We start from the raw sequence: 19,627 nt of genomic DNA, 5'->3' as shown, positions 1-19,627 counted from the left end.
TTAGACGGTAGCCAATTCACCTACCAGCATGTCTTTGGAGTGTGGGAGAAAACTGGAGTACCTGGAGGAAACCCACGCAAGTACAAGGAGAACATGCAAACTACATGCAGGAGGTGCTATGGTCAGGAATTGAACCCATGACCCATTTCCTGCAAGGCAGACATGCTAACCACTAAGCCACTGTGCCACCCAAGTTGACAACCAATCTACTGTTGGAAGTATAATATGTATATATTAGAAACTTGTCATCTAAGACTAACCCCGTAGACCTCAGTAAACGAATTCCATTATTCAGCTGGTCTGGTCCTTTATTGAAAACACTACGTATATATTCCTGCAGTGATTTCTAATGGAGAACGAATTGTAATGTGATGATGTTATTGCAGTGAGTGTGATAGAACATATCTGTAAAAAAAGGAGGAGGAGCAGCCAGTTTGGAAGGACGAGTGGTGGTAGTGGGTAACAGAGGCTCCCATCGGAAAGGGTGGATTGATGATTATTTGATTTTCCCTTTTCATCAGTGGGAATCCTATCTTAGGCCCCTCTGTGGAGCAGAGATTCCCAGGGACCTGGGCCATAAGTATTGTAAAAGGCCTTGCAAGGTATTCAGTGGTTTTCCTTAAAGTCTTCAGGCTGATAGTAAAGTGAATAGAACTGGTGGAGGATAACAGGTGTTCTGCAATGTTCCCTCAAAATGACTCCATGCTGTGGCTGGGATAGTAGTCCCTGATGTTTCCATCAATATGTTCTTCTGAGATGAAGCCTGAGGAGGTGGTCTCCTCAGTGGCCATAAGAGACCTTACTTCACTCTTCCACTAAACAAATATAAATTACTAGTGATGCACCAATATATCATCCGCTGAAAATTATCTGCTGAATATAGAGCAGAATTGCGCCACATTGACTTCAATGCAAAAACGTCCCCTGTTGACTTCAATGCAAAATCGCATTCCATTGACTTCAATGTAAAATCTCGTCCCATTGACATCAATGTAAAATCGCGTCCCATTGACTTCAATGCAAAATCGCGTTCCATTGATTTCAATGCAAAAATGCCCCCTATTAACTTCAATGCAAAAACGCCCCCTATTAACTTCAATGCAAAATTGCATCCTATTAACTTCAACGCAAAATCGCAACCTAATGACTTTGATGCAAAATAGAGTTCCATTGACTTCAATTGCTTCATATTGACTTCAGTGCAAAAACGCCCCCTATTAACTTCAATGCAAAATTGCATCCTATTAACTTCAACGCAAAATCGCAACCTAATGACTTTGATGCAAAATAGAGTTCCATTGACTTCAATTGCTTCATATTGACTTCAGTGCAAAATCGTGTCTCATTGACTTCAATGCAAAAACGCCTGATGAAGCCTGGGGAGGTGGTCTCCTCAGTGGCCATAAGAGACCTTACTTCACTCTTCCACTAAACAAATATAAATTACTAGTGATGCACCAATATATCATCCGCTGAAAATTATCTGCTGAATATAGAGCAGAATCGTGCCACAAAACGCCCCCTGTTGACTTCAATGCAAAATCGCATCCCATTGTCTTCAATGTAAAATCTCGTCCCATTGACATCAATGTAAAATTGCGTCCCATTGACTTCAATGCAAAATCGCGTTCCATTGACTTCAATGCAAAAACGCCCCCTATTAACTTCAATGCAAAAACGCCCCCTATTAACTTCAATGCAAAATCGCATCCTATTAACTTCAACGCAAAATCGCATCCTAATGACTTTGATGCAAAATAGAGTTCCATTGACTTCAATTGCTTCATATTGACTTCAGTGCAAAATCGAGTCTCATTGACTTCAATGCAAAAACGCCCCCTAGTGACTTCAATGCAAAAACGCCCCCTAGTGACGTCAATGTAAAAACACCCCCTAGTGACGTCAATGTAAAAACGCCCCCTAGTGACGTCAATGTAAAAACGCCCCCTAGTGACTGCAATGTAAAAACGCCCCCTAGTGACGTCAATGTAAAAACGCCCCCTAGTGACTTCGATGTAAAAACTTATACATTTTATATATATATATATATATTTTTTTTTTTTTTTTTTTTTTCTGTCCAGTTTTTTGTGTTACCTTCAATAAACGTTATTTTGCGTTACTGTGTTTTTTAAATGTATATTCATTTAAATGTATGATCTTAATTAAAAAGTCAAATATAAAACAGTTATACATAAAAAAAATATATTTATTAAAAACTGTCTATTTCAGTTTTAGTTTTCGGCCAAATGCATCCTGAATTTTCAGTTTAGGTCCACAATTTAGATTCCGGTGCACCACTATAAATTACGTTGGTTGACAGTTCCCCCATGTCTCCAACAAATCAGATCACAGCAGCAACAAAAAAGAAAAATTTAAGTTTTGAGTTCAGAATACATACCTGAATAGAATTTTTTTCAAGCAGACTGTAGTGTGGCTCTCTCAGATTCAGAGGAGCAGTAATTCAATGCAATTCATTGGAAGTGATACATATTATCCTGTCAGGATATTTTTTTCAAAGTCCTTAAAAAATGTTGCGCTTAAAAGCAGAATTTGTCGTTTGAAGCTGATAAATTAATCAAACCATCCATTAATATTGTGCACGCTAGGCAGGAATTATTCCATGCAAACAGCACTTTCTCATTTGTAAACTATGTTCGTGAAAATCATTTTTTAGTGAAGATGAATGGAATGCTTGTTGTGGCTGATAAGAGGCTGAATGGATATGAAGCTTTGTTTTCCCTCATCCTGCCATAATTATGTTTTGATTGTGGAATTATGTTGTTGAAACGACGCTGTTACCTAAATGAATTAACACTCTCTCCTGCAATGATATTGTTTTAAGTAATCATTTTTAAATCCATGGAAAGATGAATGCCTGGATTTGTGTTTTGCTTTGGAGTGCCTCGCAGAGTTTTTCCATTCCCTTTCATGGACTACTGATAAATTTAATTAAAGATGGTAGATAATTAATTTGCTTGACAGGCTTTTACTTTTACTTCTTGTGTATTGTAGATATCAATTTCAGTTTGCACAGTAGTATTACAAATCATATGGAATGTGGGGTGCTTGTTTCCGTTCATTTCTTTTCTGTTTTATTTCTGCTTTGAATGGACTTTGTTTTACTTCTTTAGAGCTTGATGCACAGAAAAATGAAGTGTGGGTCTCACCTATGGCACCGAGTCTAGTGATTTTGTGTGTAGAGGTGTAATGAAAGTGTAGCCACTTTTCAAACACCAGAACTTTTTAAATTAGCCACAGGTATTAGAAAATTTGAAAGTGAAACATAAACCTTTGCAAAGTTTACATTCCTCCTGTCTGCAGACAGAGAACATGGAATGCATCTATTTAATGCCCCATACACACTATAAGAAAATCGGACGAACGTATTCGTCCGACGAGCAATCGTGCAATTTTCTGACGGTGTGTACATTATTTTCGATAGCCAATTCCGATCTTAAGAACAAAAATTAAAGACTGTGCAAAGAAAAAAATTTTGGTCGTTTGGGAACAGAACAAACGATTTTCATTTAATGTGTACAGTTTTCGTACAAGAAGAATTGGATACAAAAGACCGCGCATAATCGGAAGCTGCTTATGACCCAGAAGAACATGAAGAAAATAAACACCACGGAATATTCGTAGCATTACAGCCATTAATGTCATTAAACAGTTCGGATACGGTATCCATGACTATTCCGAAAATTCGTCACGGAAGATCTGTCGCTAAAGGGAAAACAAATATGACACCGAAAGGCGTGGCTACAGGGTCACACGTACATTACATAATTTCCACAGCTGCACTATGATGTTCGTACACAATGCCTTTATATCGTACAACAATATTCTCATGTATAAAAGCACATCGCTTTCGACCAGCAGCGTACAATCGATGATACCCGGATGATCGTTCGTCCGATTTTCCTTTAGTGTGTACAGGGCATAACATTCCTGTTTATTTCAACGCTTTCAGCACCAGGGGACATAAATGCCTACTTCTATGTTGCACTGCAGTCATGTAATCAATGGAGATCGTAGGCTGTCCCTGCATTCGATTATTTAATTTATTCTAGGTACTTTATATAGCATCATCAAGCTACACAGCCCTTTACATATATTGTATATTCAGTCTTTGCTGTCAAGGAGCTTACAATCTATACATACATACATCTGGGGACATGGCTTCTCTTTCTGTCCTTTCACATCCCCTAGATTTTTGTAAGATCAGATTTTTGAAAAAAGGCTGCATTCATGGGATAAATGTTTCATCGTTTCATAGCCTGAGGGTGTGTTTAGGTGACGGTCGGGTTTGATAAAATGCAATACTGTATAAAGATAATAATAATATTAAAATACAAATTTTTCTGTTTCATTTTTTACGGCAAAAAAGCTGTTTGTTTTCTTTGCTGAAGTAAGCTGTTTTTGTTTAATTATATATATATATTTTTATATTTTTTTTTTATTCTGTATATATGTAAATATGTTTTTTATTATGTTGCTTATTTGTAAGACTTTTAATAAACACAAATTTACAATCTATACATACAAATACACATGATATAACTGGATACTAATATTTATAGGTATATTAGAAAGAAAGTTTTTCCCTGCAGGAGCTAATTGGATCATGCTTTGTTGAGTTTTTTTTTGCCTTCCTCTGGATCTACATTGGGTATAGGATTATTATATTTGTATTTTTTTTTGTATGGTTGAACTGTATGGATTTTTGCTTTTTTCAGCCAGACTATGTAATCTAAGGTCTAGGGGCGGACTGACAATTCATGAGGCCCCCGGGGAATAGGGTATCATGGGGCCCCTGTGTCCTTGTCCAAACTCAAAAAAGCCTATGAAAAAGGTACCAGGGGCATCTCATGGGGCCCCCTACTGACCCCGGGCCCTCGGGCAGTGCCCGAGTTTCCAAATGGTCAGTCTGCCCCTGCTAAGGTCCATAACTCACATTCATGCATACACTAGGAGCAACTTATACAGGAGGCAATTAACCTACCAGCATGTTGTTAGAGGAAACCCACGCAGGCACAGTAAGAACATGCAAACTCCAGGTGGGTAGTGGTGCGGTTGGGATTTTAACTGATGACTTTACGGCTGCTAGGCAGAAGCACTAACCATTTAGCCATGGTGTTGCCCCTGTGTTAAGGGTCCATTCACACCTGAGCAATTTTCTACTTGAGGCTTGTAGCTCTAAAACACTCAAAAAGCCAAATCCCATTCAATTTAATGGCCCCTGTTCACATATGAGCATTCTGCCGCCTAAAGCAAAACATCTGTCGCTTAAAAAAATACATGAGCTTCTTTTTGGCAGCTTACAAGCATTTTTGGCCCCATAGACTTCAATAGAAATGCCTGAAAACGTGTGACTTGAGCGTTTTACTAGCATTTTGTCATTCATTTTCTGCTCAAACAGCAGCTCTCCACCCCTAATTTCCACCACCTAGTGCTCCTGAGGCTTTAACACGTTTGTAATACACTTCTCAAAAAGCTCACAAATTCTCAAAATGCCAGTAAATTGCTACGCTCAGGTGTGAATGTAGCCTAAGTAAAGTTGAGCTCCAAATAGAAATAAAAGACATAATTTAATGCAGCTCTGTAATCATTAACCCCTTACCGCCATGCCTCCTGGCCCTTTAAGAGCTTTTAAATGCCGGGTGGCAGAGACGGGCATTCAGGTTGTGACTGCTGTGATTGGCTGTCACAGTGGACACATGATTGGAAAGCTCCCAATTGCAAGTATGCATTGGGAGCTTTCCAGTCCCCACCAGCAACTGTGCTGGGAGTGCGCAGGGGGCGCACTCACAGGACTGAAAAAGTGTTTACATAGGGCCGCATATATTCGTCCTCTCTGTGTTAAAGCCCACCTGCCGAGAGGCCTCATGTATGTGTACCTTCAGCGGGAAAATGTATTATTTTTTTTAATACAAGCATTGTAACTCCCTAAATTTGACCTGGCATCAGCCTCTTGTGGTCCTCTACAGTGGGGCTGGAGTGTGAGAGGAAGAAGCAGCACAAGGAACAAATATGTGCATGTGTTGTCAAGAGGCATGCTGATTACAAGAGAAAGCCAGATGATAGAGAGATGAGTTGATCACTCTGCTGGGTCCTTTCAAATGGGCATTGCGTTTTTTTCATCAGTTCAGTCATGTTTTTCCCCAGAAAAAATGGATCGGTTCACATCAGTTTTTCATTAGTTTACATCCGTTTCTTATCCGTTTACATCCGCTAGTCCATAGAAATACATGGGTGTCCGTTTTTTATCCATAAACGTTCATATGAAAAACGGACATATGGAACGCCTGTGTGAAAGGGGCCTTACTGTCCAAACACAGGCTGGGGAGGGTCCAGGGTGGCCTGGGGTTAGGGGAAGTGGGTTTAATAATGCTAGCCATCAGATTAAGAAAAATAGAAATTGAAAAAAGTACTGCAGAGAAATCTCTAAATTAAGGATGAATATTACAGCGAAAGCTGGTATTGTTATTGTGCTTTTAATATTTATCTTGTTATTTTTGGCTGAAGATCTGCTGCCCCATGAGATTCAAGACATGCAGCTGTAGGCAGTAGAATACACATCTGGAGGGATCCCTGAAGCTTTCCGTGTACTCTCTCTTGGACTGAAGACATTTGTTCCTCCACACTGTAGACAAATGTATGTAGAGGCTGCTTTCTTCTAGCAGTTTGTAATCTCTAGTGATTACAAGAGTGCACTGCAGCAAATACTTATTTGGCACTGACATTAATAAATCAAGTAGGTTTGTAAATCTTGTTCTCAGTTCTTGCCTACAGATACAGACAGGATTACCATAAACAATGCAATATTTACCCTGCTATGGGCATGTGAATATGGCTCCTTACGAACAGGAAAATAAAAAGGCAGAGGCAAAGGGTTATATCTTTATAGCTGCTTGGTTTGCAGAATTATATGTCCCAGACAGTTTTAAATACCCATCAAAAGAATGCACTTGCTGACTTCCATGTTGTGGAGAATCATTTTTTAGAAAAGTCATATTTGAAATGAGACGTCCAACATGTGAACGAATGCATCAAGTCACAATTTGTTCTGTATTGAACTGTTGATGTACGGCATTATATGCTATGTTTACTCATATATTTATGATGCTCTGTTTTTTTTTTTCTTTAGAGGACAGCAGCAATAAAGCAAGCACTGAATTCGCACAATATCACTTTTTTCCTGAGAGGTGGATTTTGGGTTTTAGTGACGTTAAGTGATTCTGTTTTAGGTAATGTTTCACGTCTTTTTTTATTCTTCAATTTAATGACCATTTTTGTCATGTCTTTTTTTACCCTTTATACTTATAATGAAAGAAAATAAAATTGTGTTTAGAGGCTAACTCCCCTTTCAGAAGAGTAACTCCTCTTTAATATAGCAAATACAATTGCTACACAAGTCATATTATAATTGAATATTATTAAAAATTACATTTTGCTTTCAACCTGCAGTGCTGTGATTTTTTGTAAAACGCAATGCAATATGGCAGCCTAGAGGTGTTGCGTACACAGATGGTGCTGTGCGATTGACTGCTTAACTCACTGATTTTCCCAGAAGTCAGTCCCCTTCAACAAAAATTTAATTTTTGGTGAGATACTTACAAAGCGAAATCATGTCTAAAAGGGATGCAGACCCTGCCACTTTCCTCATTAGAATTCTGCAAGTGCAACAACTGATTGATAATTATGAAATCATTTCCATACATATTTATTTTGCACATGGACATAGACAAACACACAGATATTTTTTCATAATAATAAAAGATAGGAATCTGCAACAATGTTTGGTAAAATCCTTGCAATGTACATAGATTACCCAGAGGGGAATGTGTTTTTCTCAACAGTTGAGTTACTCTTTAACTGCTTCCACGCCGCCCTATAGCAGAAATACTGCTACAGGGCGACACGCGTGCGAAAATCACATATACTGTATATACATGATTTTGCATTTCCCCCTTTCGCGGCCTCGGCTGTCAATCACCAGGGCCTGGCCTGTGATTCCCCGTCAGCACCCAGTGATCTCTGAGGATTATCAACAGGGGAGAGATCTGTATGTAAACAATACAGATCTCTCCCCTGTCAGCTCCTGCACACTGTTTTGTATTGCTGTTTTGTATGGCTCTGCATAACAGAGCCATACAAAGCAGTGTGCTTACAGTGAAACACAGCACACATCCGCCATAGTAAAACAGCATATAGTTAACCCTTTGATCGCCTCACATGTTAACCCCTTCCTGCCTAATGCCATTTGTACAGTGTCAATGCTTTTTATTAGCACTAATCACTGTATTGGTGTCACTGGGGATGTCAGTGACACCAAGTCAGTTCCCCCAGTGTCAGAATGCCCACCGCAGACCAGCTATAAGTCACCATTACAAGTAGAAAAAAAAATTCCAGTATATATACTACCAGGAAGTCAAGAACTTTTCTATGGAACACACCAGAGTCTAAGGTAAGGCCTTGTTCTAAAAATCAAAATAAGTTTTTATTTTTCTGCAGCAGAGGAACTTTATTGGTATATTGGTACATAGGGGAGCTGGAATTTGGAAAAAAGCTTAGCCTTTCGGGACGCAGTGTAAGAACTCCGTCCTGCACCGATATCAGCCCATATTTCCAGCAGCATTGTACTTTTAACTCAAGAGGAAATGTTTCAAAAACTGCATACATTTCTCCCACTCAAAAACTTCAGCCTCACCTCATGCTAAAGGTGCCCCAAGGAGATGTGTGGGAATTCCTTGGGTAGTCCAACCACTAGAGGCAGGCCAATTTCATACCCCATCCTGGTAGGAGATGCTTTGTTGTCTACCTCCTGGACCTACTGGTAGGCAACGCTTCACTTTTGAGAAACTGTCGTGGACTGATATAAATGCAAGCAATCAAAAGAAAAGAAACACCAAAAACTTTGGCTAGAGTGGGGAAAGGTTAGACCCATTGTCAGGTCTTTATTGCTGTCTGTGTCCCTGCAAGGGAAAATCACCCCTATATTTGTCTTGGTGACCTTTGTGGAAGGTCACATGAGGAAGATTCTTAAAATTTTGAGTCATCATAAGAGCAAGAGGATAGGAAAAATCCTCCAATCGGGACACTTGATCTTGTGACAACTCAATAACATGTGAATTACATTGCTCCTCCAAGACAGGGATGGGAAATCACCCAAGCAGGGCAAAGAATAAAACAAAAAACGTGACAGGAGTTTTAACCCTTCTGTACTCTGTCTAATAAATAAAATGTTTTGGCTTGACATACACTTTAAAAAAAATCCTAATTAATAATACAGAAAATGGCCATAAATAAAAAAAACTATGCATTTGTTGAGTAGAGTCTATTAAATGATTGTAAACATGAATGGTTTTGCTTTTTGTTATCAGTCAAGACTATTATTGGTCCCCACATTTATTATGTAGCCAATGGACAGTTGTGGGTAGTAGCATAGATGTCATTACCAATAGTTTGCATATGTATTTGTGTATTCTGTCCTTCCAGTCCCAGATCCAATCGCTGACAAAATCATGTAGACTTCACCTCCGCAACATCTCCAAAATATGACCGTTCCTAACCCCGGAAACCACTAAGCAACTTATTCACTCCCTTGTCATATCACTCCTCGACTACTGTAACTCCCTCCTCATTGGCCTACCTCATCGCAGGCTATCCCCCCTCCAGTCTATTATGAACGCTGCTGCCAGACTCATCCACCTCACTAACCGTTCTGTATCCGCCACCCCTCTCTGCCAATCCCTCCACTGGCTCCCAGTTGCCCAACGGATAAAATTCAAAACACTAACAATGACATATAAAGCCGTCCACAACACTGCCCCAATTTACATAACCAATCTTATCTCTAAATATCATCCAAACCGCACACTCCGCTCCTCGCAAGACCTCCTACTCTCTAGCTCCCTTATCTCCTCCTCCCATGCTCATCTCCAAGACTTCTCCAGGGCGTCACCCATCCTCTGGAGCTCCCTACCCCAATCTATCAGACTATCACCTACTCTACTTGCCTTTTGGCGATCACTGAAAACCTATCTCTTCAGGGAAGCCTATCCCGCCCTCTGCTAATTCTGGAATCCTCTACTCTTCCAACCACTCCATCCCCCACAGTGACTACCTACTGTACCATTCACCCCTCCCTCCTAGATTGTAAGCTCCAAGGAACAGGGCCCTCAAATCCCTCTTGTATTGAACTGTATTATTACTGTATTTTCTCCCACTATAATGTAAAGTGCTGAGCAAACCGTTGGCGCTATATAAATCCTGTATAATAATAATCTAACCAGAGTGTTCCCTTTACAGACTCGCGAGTGATTGGAGGAACTGGAGGGTACTGGGCTATAGTCGTCATCTTTTCAATATTCATCGTAGCAGTTGGTGCCTTCATTCTATATAAGTTCAAAAGGCAAGTCCAAAACAAATTCCTCAATAAAAATTCATTTTACACTGTTGTTTTTGGTATAGGTTAAAAATTATTGATGCTCATAACCTCTTATATCATCAGCTTTAGTCAATGCCCCATATGAGCTCAAGAATCTAATTTGTGTCTTGTTCTATTGTACTTGCCTTGCTGTACATTTTGAATAATAAATTATATTAGCTGGCCTAACAGGGATTCATCCTTATTTATATATTAAGTTCAGAAGCAAGTAATGTATTGTAAATTACCCTTCTGCAAGCAATAGTTGGTGAAGTCGAGTCTAGTGTTCCAGAGTTTTAGAATACAGAACTGAATAGCTTGACATCCTGTATTAAACGTTATTTGTAACATAAAGATGTTAAAGGAATTAAAAATATAAAAAGATAGAAAGTTCAAGTTTACAAGTTTAAAATACTTTAATAAATAATGCTTTGGAAATTCACCACAATTGTAATATTTTGCACACAATATTGTTGCCACAATAGGCAGGTGTATCTTTCTGCACACATTGAGGCATATATATATATATATATAAAAACTGTGTATTATAAATTCGCTATATGGCCATACAGTGGGGCAAAAAAGTATTTAGTCAGCCACCAATTGTGCAAGTTCTCCCACTTAAAAAGATGAGAGAGGCCTGTAATTGGCATCATAGGTAGACCTCAACTATGAGAGACAAAATGAGAAAAAAAATTCAGACAATCACATTGGCTGATTTGGAAAGAATTTATTTGCAAATTATGGTGGAAAATAAGTATTTGGTCAATATCAAAAGTTCATCTCAATACTTTGTTATATATCCTTTGTTGGCAATGACAGAGGTCAAACGTTTCCTGTAAGTCTTCACAAGGTTGGCACACACTGTTGCTGGTATGTTGGCCCATTCCTCCATGCAGATCTCCACTAGAGCAGTGATGTTTTGGGGCTGTCGCTGGGCAACACGGACTTTCAACTCCCTCCAAAGGTTTTCTATGGGGTTGAGATCTGGAGACTGGCTAGGCCACTCCAGGACCTTGAAATGCTTCTTACGAAGCCACTCCTTCATTGCCCGGGCGGTATGTTTGGGATCATTGTCATGTTGGAAGACTCAGCCACGTTTCATCTTCAATGCCCTTGCTGATGGAAGGAGGTTTGCACTCAAAATCTCACGATACATGGCATTCATTCTGTCCTGTACATGGATCAGTCGTCCTGGTCCCTTTGCGGAGAAACAGCCCCAAAGCATGATGTTGCCACCCTCATGCTAGGTATGGTGTTCTTTGGATGCAACTCAGCATTCTCTCTCCTCCAAACACGACGAGTTGTGTTTCTACCAAACAGGTCTATTTTGGTTTAATCTGACCATATGACATTCTCCCAATCCTCTTCTGGATCATCCAAATGCTCTCTAGCAAACTTCAGATGGGCCTGGACATGTACTGGCTTAAACAGGGGGACACGTCTGGCACTGCAGGATCTGAGTCCCTGGCGGCTTAGTGTGTTACTGATGGTAGCCTTTGTTACATTGGTCCCAGCTCTCTGCAGGTCATTCACTAGGGCCCCCCGTGTGGTCCTGGGATTTTTGCTCACCGTTCTTGTGATCATTTTGACCCCACGGGGTGAGATATTGCGTGGAGCCCCAGATCGAGGGAGATTATCAGTGGTCTTGTATGTCTTCCATTTTCTAATTATTGCTCCCACAGCTGTTTTGTTCACACCAAGCTGATTGCCTATTGAAGATTCAGTCTTCCCAGCCTAAAATTTTGTTTCTGGTGCCCTCGACAGCTCTTTGGTCTTCACCATAGTGGAGTTTGGAGTGTGACTGTTTGAGGTTGTGGACAGGTGTCTTTTATACTGATAACAAGTTCAAACAGGTGCCATTAATACAGGTAATGAGTGCAGGACAGAGGAGACTCTTAAAGAAGAAGGTACAGGTCTGTGAGAGCCAGAAATCTTGCTTGTTTGTAGGTGACCAAATACTTATTTTCCACCATAATTTGCAAATAAATTCTTTCCAAATCAGCCAATGTGATTGTCTGGATTTTTTTTCTCATTTTGTCTCTCATAGTTGAGGTCTACCTATGATGCCAATTACAGGCTTCTCTCATCTTTTTAAGTGGGAGAACTTGCACAATTGGTGGCTGACTAAATACTTTTTTGCCCCACTGTATGTGCATTCAACATTGGGGAAAGTGGCCATCAGCAAATTCTCCATTTATATAACTATATCCAAAAGACCTATGGCCATTCTGTCCACTTTCAGGAACTGGATAGTTAGACATGAAATGGGCATTTCTGGTCATTTTTGTACACTGTTTTATGTATTTTGAAGGGTCATAGTTATCTTATATTTAAGATGGTAATCCTGTTCTGTAATGTTAATAAAAAATAAAGTGTAAGATGTGTTTCATAAATATTTCTGAAGCTTCATGGATGGCTTCTTTTTGGACTGTAGGAGAGCAGGGAAGGTAGGCACTGTCCAAGTTGGATTTTATTATGGAGGAATTTAGTGTATTTTAAAGTGCAACATTAAAGAGTACGTGAACTGTGAAACTTGTACCCAAAAAAAGACAAGTAGAGGACAAATGACTAGTTACCAGCATTGCCTGTTGTCTCCCTGCAGCTGGCCTTTTCACCATTACTGACTTACCATGCCTTGTTCTGTACTGCTTTTCTGTGTAGAGACTGTCATCTTGGTGGAGGCACAGTACTTTAATTTCTAAAATAAGAGCTGCCCCCAACCTCAATTACTGCTCTTTTTATGAATGGTAAAGGAATGATTAAAAAGCAGCAGGAGAAATTTGGAAATCAGAGATCCACAGAATGAATGAAGTAGCAGCAGGGAGATTCTTTCACTACAGATTCTCAGGTACAGCTTCCTCACCAGCAAAGATAACAGTGAGCAGCACAATAGTGACATCATCAAATCCTACTTCATATATTACAAAACTAACAGTCATAGGCAGCAGTGCCTTAGATATCATACTACAAATATACACCTGTGAAGCTCTAGGCACAGAATGTGTAGTGCTTTTTTTCAGGCATATTAAAGACAAAAGATTTCCAGGATACTGCCTGGGCATGATTTGCATTTTAAGATTTTCGCTACTTAACCTTTACTTTTTGCGTTCAGGTCCACTTCTAAGCAGAGCTTGTCCCCTAGACATTTCAGACCATTACGGTGTTTGGTGGTTTTTTTAAATAGCTGAGCAAAAAGAGGGAGAAAGTCATTCAGGTACACCCTTGACTCTTGACATTCATTTTACGGATTAGCAGCTCCAAGTTTACATGCAGCACTAGTACTCAAACATGATGGGTAAACTTTGTCTTTGTGCCCAACACAGGAAAATGCCTGGCAGGAATGTCTATGCTCAAATGCACAATGAGAAGGAGCAGGAGATGACAAGTCCTGTGAACCACAGTGAGGACACACAGAACATCATCCAGGGAGAGGAGTTCATTGATGATGACTTGGACACACAAACACTAGGAAATGCAAGAGGTAACAGAATGATGAATTTGTTTCTTCCCAACAGGTCTATTGTTTATGGCCAAAAGTTCAATACAGTACCACTGTAAAGAAAGAAACTTTGTGCTCCACAGCATCTAATCATTTATTAGTTTTGTAGTGCAGTTGACTGCCATTATTTTTACAAGACACTGTTAGCACCTGGTTGCCTGCTGTTGGTCATAGACAGCAAAGTGGCTTCGGGGTTAGACTTTGTATTTTGTAGCAGTGAGGTCTTGGGTTCATTCCCTCCAGGGTCACTATATAGTGCAAGTTCATATGTCCATATGCTTTGACTTCTCTAACTTTGCTCATAATGTATTGCTTCCATTCAGATTCATTGCCCCTAGAGTGTGTGTGTTTGGCAAGAGCACTAGATTGTAAGCTCCTCTGGGGCAGGGATTCATGTGAAAGGTTCAGTCTTTTGCTGTATTGAGCTGTAGCATGCTAATAGTATATCAATAAGTTAAATAAATACATGTTGTGCAAAATGGTAAGCTTTTAGAAAATGCCAGTTACCAGTCTGTTTACGCACCATTATACAGTATGCATCTGATAAACATGATATCAGAGGTAACCGATTTGGTAAACTAAAATACTTAGTTAAATTACATGTTACATAGACTTGGTGTTTATGATAAAAAAGCAATGTTTTGGCTGCACAGCTGCTATTGTTTTCTGTGCCCTTTTGCTGTAAATAAAGGGAATGTGTACGACTGAACATATAGGAGTTGCATTGGAGCATGAAATGTACAGGCTCCAGGACTGTCATCCCACTCCTGAGGCTTCAAGACTTAGTGATTGTACAAGTCCCTGTGTCTACATTAGCTGAGTCTGTTTCCTGACTTGGCGGGTTAGTTGGGATCCACAGCTATAGGGATGTACAATGCAAGGAAGAATCATTCCATGCTTCCCAAATGATTCTAAGAAGCTTGTGTATGGAAATTGACCATATTGACCAGTCTAGTTCAAACTATGATACAGTAGCTTCAGTGCCTAGAACCCAGAGCTGGTAGTGTTCACTGATGGAAACAAATGTGTTCCCCCGTATCCCCATGATCCTTACTTTATCCTAACCCCTTAAACTAAACCTAACTCTTACAGTAATTCTCCCCTCAAATGAAGCTGAAAACTTTCCCTAATCAAACAATTAGCATTTACTACTCCCCCCCCCCCCCCAACACTTAAACCTAAGCCTTGACCTAATTATAGTCTCTGGTATGTAGGATGTTTCTCAAGCACACCAAAAGCATTTTTTCTAGCTGATATACACTGAACAATGTATAGATTGACCTTACCTAATTATAGTATGATGTAAATGTAATAATACATTTTTAGCGTAATCTACACCCATTACGTAAATGTAGGTAGTAGCTGAACACAGATATGGCAAATATCACCAGTAATTTTGTCTACTTTAAATGCTGTTGTAAGTGAATGTTTTTTTTTCCATGGACATGCATTGGAGGTGAATTATTTCAGTGTCATCTGCACTAGATAAATAAGAGCATTTCATGTTTTACATGTGTGCTGACTCTCAGGGCCAATTCACACCTCTCCATTTGCATTAACACACACACACTAATGTACAATTTTTTGTGTTAAGGCATCCTATTTACTTTAAAATTAATGCATGAAAAAATATTTCTACCCTATTTTTGGCAATGAATTGCACCACAGCATACAGAGCATTCACATACGCGTGTTGTTCTGCACTATTGCACTAGTGTATTTTTTGTGCTGTATAATATTTAAGTGCCATTAAAAACGAATTGGCGTTGTGTACACAATTTAACAGCCTTGCTCAACCCTTTTACCATGGACGAACCCTTGAAATAATGTTTAGGTCTCAGGGAACCCCTGTTAATGATTACTATATCCTCAGCACATGGTACATTGGCATAAACAGTAATTGGAATAAAGAAAATAAGTAGTAATGTGGAATACTTTCCATATTTAATACATTTGGAGGCTATATACAACAAAATTATTGTCAGCAATAACAATAAAATGAAACAAAAAAATAATAATAATATTGCCAGAAAAGAAAGCCAGACATTGAAATCTGTAGTGTTGCTCCCTTGCATTGGTGGTCAGTGGAAAAATGCCCACTCACATTGATAGTCAGTAACCTACAAGGTGTTACACAAAGAATACCCAATCATGTGCAAGGAAAATAAAAAAACATTTTTGCTTGTACATGATTGGATGATGGAAGTCAGCAGAGCTTCTGCTCATTTACTAAGCTCTGGAGCAACTGAACTTGCAGAGTACAACTGCTGTTTGCAAAGTGCAGAGTCTAGTTGCCTTTAGAAAATCAACCTCATTGCGCTTTCTTGCTCTAATTAATATACATGGACCATGATAAATGCTCATGGACTTCAGCAAATGTGGTAGACTTATTTTCATATATGGAAGTAGGTAGGTGACTCTGCTCTACATTACTGTTGCTTTTTCAGCCTTCAGCTATTATTGCAGATACATGTTTCCTTTGAATAATAAAACAACTTTAAATCCTCCAACTTTCCATTTTCACTGTAGTGCAGTATATTTTGTTATAACAAGAGGAATTAAGTTATTTGCCCATGACCATTTTATTATGTTACCTCTAATATCTCTTCCAATAAAAGGTAATTACTGATATTTTTCAGTACACATTAGAAAAAGCTGCTTACCAAGGAAAGAGTTCTGCTGTAAAATAGTGATATGTTTTGTGGCTTACATTCAGCATTTTGCTACATTATTTTACTGAATCAAAACATGTAATCCATAGCTTGGTTTTATTCCTTTTTAAAGGGCCACTAAAGTTAAAGAGCTTTGTGCGGGTTACGAGATCTTACTGTAGTATGGAGAATTATACTTTCCAAGCTTACAATAGCTCTGTGTTGTGATCTAGCAAATACCTTACAGCCTCTGTATTTTATCCTTCTTATCCGAAAAATACAGTGAATGTAGAATGAAAGGATTGTCATGTTTTATCAGCCTGAGACTACTTTCTGAATGTTTTTATGCCCAGACCTCTCCCAGCATGCTTAAAATTTAATGTTATTGGTTTTTTTTTTGTTGCATTTATATATTTAAATTGGCAATTAGAATTAAATATGTATTAATAAGAATTGTCAAAAATTTGGAGTTTAAGGGATACTCTTTATGGGCTAATTTAGGCTATGAAGTTTTTCATTTATTAACCCCTTTAAGATAGCTATATTATTATTATACAGGATTTATATTGCGCCAACAGTTTGCTCAGCGCTTTACAATATAACGGTAGACAATACAGCAACAATACAGTTCAATACAAGAGGGTTATGAGCAGGGGCGGACTGACCATTTGGAAACTCGGGCACCGCCCGAGGGCCCGGGGTCAGTAGGGGGCCCCATGAGATGCCCCTAGTACTTTTTTCATAGGCTTTTTTTAGTTTGGGCAAGGACACAGGGGCCCCATGATCCCCTATTGCCCGGGGGCCCCATGAGTTGTCAGTCCGCCCCTGGTTATGAGGGCCCTGCTCCTTGGAGCTTACAATCTAGGAGCTATAGACATATGTGGTTGCAGGACAGGTAAGCAGTAATGCAGGCAGAACTGTGACCCAGCTGTCACGAACAGTTCACATTGAAGTACTGACAATCAGGAGCCAGTAGGATGGGCTCCTGATGACGGCAGCACTATGCAGCCAATTACAGTGAAGAACAATCTGGAGCCCCTTCTACCTTCCCTGGGTGTACCAGCCCATTTATAGCACCAGCTACTGTTGGTGTCAAGGCATAAAGATACAAGCTTTCAGGATGTATTAGATCCCCTACTTCATGCTTTATAAAGAAGAAATCAAAATCATCCCCAAAAAAACTTGCATCTTTAATAATTTAAGTTAGCCAATAGGGTATCATCTAAACTCTTAACTTTATACTGTACTCCAGTTATGTCTAGCAATTATTCTTCTGTACTCTACTGCAGAATGATGGATTTCTCTTTGTTCCCCCTTTCTTGGCCCCATGTCACTCTTGTCAATTAGTGACACATTGCCAGTTTGGCCAGAATCACCAGTGTGGCATTGACCTTTTGGAGGAGGGCTATATAATATCAAACAGCGGCAATCATAGGAGATTTGAGGAATTATAATGAGAGCTGGATACATGCTGATCACCTTGTTAGATAGTGAAGTCATTCCTAAGACACAATGTTCTGGCCCAGGCCCAGCATAATTCTAACTCTCACTGAAATCTGCATGGAGTTACAGATATTTGTAATGCTTTCTCTACAAATATGTTAAATTACAAAAAAAAATGTTTTAAAAAAAAGCGTGCTGGGAAATTTCTGTGGCTAAAAAATGTGTGTGACTAATCTTAAAGTACATTTGTCATAAAATGCTAATTGCCTGCATATCACATTGATGTTTCGGTGTCCACAATTTCTGAGTCACTGGAACAAGTTTAGAGATCAGGAATTTGGACTTTTCTTTTTCATTTGCTGCATAACTGTTGTCATAAGTATTCAAGCTAGATACAACCAGGCAAATAGCATTTTCAGACTGTGGTCAGCAAAGAACACTTAAATATATTGTTTATGACTGGTGTACTTTAAGCTGATATGTTGCTAGTTTCTTCTAGTTGTTCAGCTATATCTAAACTTATGCTATTTAAAGTGTATATCTGGGCAACATTAAAAACTGTATTTAGTACATCTCTGCAGTACACACACACACATTGTCTCATGTTTTTTTCTCTTTAAAAGGCTGCAAGTACAGAAAAATATTGGTTGATCTGCCAGAAATCCAGTGAGCGTCTATCTTCCTGTAATGAGCCAATAATGCTGCCTCTACTGCAATGATATTCGAGTCAATGTTGTCACCCCTGTTTAGTTCTCCTTTGCTGGGCTACAGAGCTTCTGCCTATCCTTAACATAAGGGTTAGGTTTTTTGTAGCCCAGCATAGGCCAACTAAAGCAGGGCTGAGAGCACTGCTTGGGGTTTCAGAAAAGAGAGGCAGTCCTGACTGGAATGATAACTGAGACGGCAATTTTTGCTGCCCATCTTTTCACTGGCTGCTCGCTACAAGGAAATCTGCAGCCTGGGCTGCACAACATCTTTGTTTGCTAGGAAGCAGGCGGCTGGGTTGCACATCATCACCCTTTGCAGCCTAAGGGGCTGAACATACACAGGGCACATACACTGAGGATGGAGTGTCTAGTATGAGAACAGAGTGTCCAGTATGAGGACAGAGTGTCTGGTATGAGAACAGAGTGTCCTGTATGAGGCCGGAGTGTCCAGTGTGAAGATGGAGTGTACGTTATGAGTGTCCAGTATGAGGACAGAGTGTCTGCTATGAGTGTCCAGTATGAGGCCAGAGTGTCCAGTGTGAAGATGGAGTGTACGTTATGAGTGTCCAGTATGAGGGCAGAGTGTCTGCTATGAGTGTCCGGTATTAGGACAGAGTGTCCAGTGTGAAGATGAAGTGTACGTTATGAGTGTCCAGTATGAGGGCAGAGTGTCTGCTATGAGTGTCCGGTATTAGGACAGAGTGTCCAGTGTGAAGATGAAGTGTCTGTTATCAGTGTCTGGTATGAAGACAGAGTGTCTGTTATGAGTGTTCAGTATTAGGACAGAGTGTCAAGTATGAAGATTGAATGTCCATTATGAGTGTCCAGTATGAGGACAGAGTGTGCAGTATGAGAACCGAGTGTCCGATATGAGGACAGAGTGTCTGCTTTGAGG

At 39.6% G+C, this 19,627-nt stretch overlaps 1 protein-coding gene across 2 annotated transcripts in view; it reads left to right on the top strand.

Moving 5' to 3' along the window:
• Positions 1 to 19,627, top strand: part of SORCS2 (sortilin related VPS10 domain containing receptor 2) — a 1,187,504-nt gene that overhangs the window by 1,153,274 nt on the left and 14,603 nt on the right. For both annotated transcript variants that reach the window (XM_089691582.1, XM_089691581.1), the window contains exons 24-26: positions 7,148 to 7,247; positions 10,312 to 10,414; positions 13,756 to 13,913. In XM_089691582.1, coding sequence (XP_089547708.1) covers positions 7,148 to 7,247; positions 10,312 to 10,414; positions 13,756 to 13,913 — 361 coding nt within the window. The remainder of the gene's footprint in view (positions 1 to 7,147; positions 7,248 to 10,311; positions 10,415 to 13,755; positions 13,914 to 19,627) is intronic.

The sequence above is a fragment of the Staurois parvus genome, unplaced genomic scaffold (genome assembly GCF_062004578.1).
Source record: "Staurois parvus isolate SC_StPar_1 unplaced genomic scaffold, SC_StPar_1.0 ptg000564l, whole genome shotgun sequence".
Taxonomy (NCBI): domain Eukaryota; kingdom Metazoa; phylum Chordata; class Amphibia; order Anura; family Ranidae; genus Staurois; species Staurois parvus.
This window is presented reverse-complemented; position numbering and strand designations above follow the sequence as displayed.